Below are 2,479 nucleotides of genomic sequence, written 5' to 3'. Positions count from 1 at the left end.
TTCTTTTTTTTTTTTAATACTTTTTATTGCTTTTCTTCCTACACACTACAAAGACTATATACCCTACAAAACTAAAACTACAATGAGAGCAACAAGAACCTCTGATAGGCTAATCAAATGCTTTAAGTATATGTCTACATGCTAAAAATTGCACTCAATTCTTTAAAATCTAATAAAAGTGTTCAAAAAGAAAAAACATAAAGACATTTTTGATCATTACATCACATCTGTTAACATTTAAGAAAAGCCAGGATCCTGAGGATGGCGACTCAGCTACTCTTCTCTCCCGGAGTCTCTTCTCTCTCTTGAGTCACAGGTGTTCTTATGCCCGCAATCACCCTCAGCCTAGTAACCCTTTCGCCAAGAGAAAGCTGTTACCGGGATAGATCTCTACATTGCAAGCTGTCGGCCACTTTAGATGACAGTCCATCACTTCTGCCAGCCTAAGCAACAATTCTGATTACAAGCCAGCAGGTGGGGAGGCGATGACTTCTGTAGTCAAGAAAGCTTACACTTAGGCAGGAAAACTCTCTTAACAGAGACCAGTTTCTTGACACAGAGTTAGAAGGGATCCTAGAGGTCACCTACTCAAACCCCCTTGCTCAGTGCGGGAAGTGGTCATCTACAGCATTCCACTCTGCTTAAAGAAGAAGAAGCAATTGGATTTATACCATCCCACTCTGCTTAAAAGAGCGCACACCTTTTTAAAAAGTTTTTAAATAATTTTAAAAGCATTTACAGGATAAATTTTTGTGGGGCTGTGCCTTTAAGAAAGGGGGCAGAGCCCCCCATAGCCACACTGTCTTCAAGGCCTGGGTTGTTTCTTCCCCCTACTGGAAGCCAGGTGCAAGATGCCCTGGTTTATCCATGTTTGGGATAGCTCAATTAACCATTCTTTGACTGGCAGCCACCATTTAGGGTATAAGGTGTGTAGTTTTAGTTATGTACTTTTGATCTCGAGGCCTGGCTAAGTTGTTGAGCCTTAGCCGGCATCTTCTGTAACTCTGATGCGTTACTAAAGATCTCCTTGTAAGTAAACCTGGATATGTCGTATCGTTTCTTTGGGAATTTCTGAGGATCTATGGAGTCCCTGGCCAGGGTTGACAACACTGAGCTAGGAAAATACTCCCAAACTCCTCCTGGGCCCAGTTTCCATTAAAGAAACCCCCAGAAGGCCCTGACCTGGACAGGCCAGGACAAGCCAGCCCGATCTCGTCAGATCTCAGAAGCCAAGCAGGGTCGACTTGGATGGGAGACCTCCTTGGAATACCAGCAGTTCGGAGGTGGGGGCAGGCTTTATTCAGCCGCCTCTCTGAGTATCCTCCAGGCCCCCGGTAGGGGTCAGTCACCAGAGGTTGCGAAGGAGGACGAGATTGGATTTATACCCTGCCCTTTACTCGGGAGTCTCAGAGCGGCTTCCAATCCCTTCCCTTCCCCGCAACAGACACCCTGTGAGGTAGGTGGGGCTGAGAGAGCTCTGAGAGAACTGCCCTTGAGAGAACAGCTCTGAAAGGACTTGGAAGTGACCCAAGGTCACACCAGCAGCTGCATGTGGAGAAGTGGGGAATCAAACCCGGTTCTCCCCGATTAAGAGTCCGCGCTCTACACCAAACTGGCTCTCTGACTTCCAGGTGCACACACACACACACACAATTAAAAAAAGAGAAAAAGCCCAGAAGATCTGCTCACCGCGGACGTTCCAGATACTCCCTAGCATGGTCTCCTGCCCCTTACCTCTCCGGGCTGGATGTCCTCTAAGGCCGTCAGGTGGAGCGTGAAATTGTTATCTGGGAAGGAGGCCTCGGCGTTGGGAATGCAGCTGTGGTTGCCTGCAAGAAAAGAACCAGGGGGCCGGTCTCATGGCCTGGTTCAAGGAGCTAGTCCTGTCCGATCACTTCCCCGCGGGGGGGGGTTCCTGGACAGGGTATTTCTTTCTCTTTACTTACAACAGCTCTGCAGCACGAAGAGGCCGGACCCTTCGCAGTTGAGGAATTCCCCCGTCTCTAAATTGAAAAAAGAGAAGAAGAAGAAAAGAAGAGATTGGATTTATACCCCGCCCTTCACTTGGAGTCTCAGAGCGGCTTACAAACCCCTTTCCCTTCTCCTCCCCACGACAGACACCCTGTGAGGTGGGTGGGGCTGAGAGAGCTCTGACACAAACTGCTCTTTTTCAAGGACAGCTGTGCCAGAGCTTGTGACTGACCCAAGGTCACATCAGCAGGTGCAAGTGGAGGAGTGGGGAATCAAACCCAGTTCTCCCACATTAGAGTCCGCGCACTTAAGCACTACACCAAACTGGCGGAGAGAGGGCTAGCGACACTCGTAAGAACATAAGCCAATGTTGTATCACACAGTGGCCAAAAAAACCAGGTGCCATCAGGAGGTCCAGTAGTGGGGCCAGGACACTAGAAGCCCTCCCACTGTTGCCCCCCCCCCAAGCACCAAGAAGACAGAGCATCCCTTGCCCCAGACTGAGAGT

At 49.0% G+C, this 2,479-nt stretch overlaps 1 protein-coding gene across 1 annotated transcript in view; it reads right to left on the bottom strand.

Moving 5' to 3' along the window:
- SMYD5 (SMYD family member 5) overlaps positions 1-2,479 on the bottom strand; it is a 32,396-nt gene that overhangs the window by 4,780 nt on the left and 25,137 nt on the right. The window contains exons 10-11 of the mRNA XM_015418286.1: positions 1,947-2,003; positions 1,735-1,829 (exon numbers count right to left, since the gene is read on the bottom strand). Of these exons, the coding sequence (XP_015273772.1) occupies positions 1,735-1,829; positions 1,947-2,003 (152 nt within the window). The remainder of the gene's footprint in view (positions 1-1,734; positions 1,830-1,946; positions 2,004-2,479) is intronic.

Source organism: Gekko japonicus, unplaced genomic scaffold (genome assembly GCF_001447785.1).
Source record: "Gekko japonicus isolate JY-2015 unplaced genomic scaffold, Gekko_japonicus_V1.1 scaffold4366, whole genome shotgun sequence".
Lineage (NCBI taxonomy): Eukaryota > Metazoa > Chordata > Lepidosauria > Squamata > Gekkonidae > Gekko > Gekko japonicus.
The sequence above is the reverse complement of the archived record's forward strand: the minus strand, read 5'-3'. Positions and strand labels throughout refer to the sequence as shown.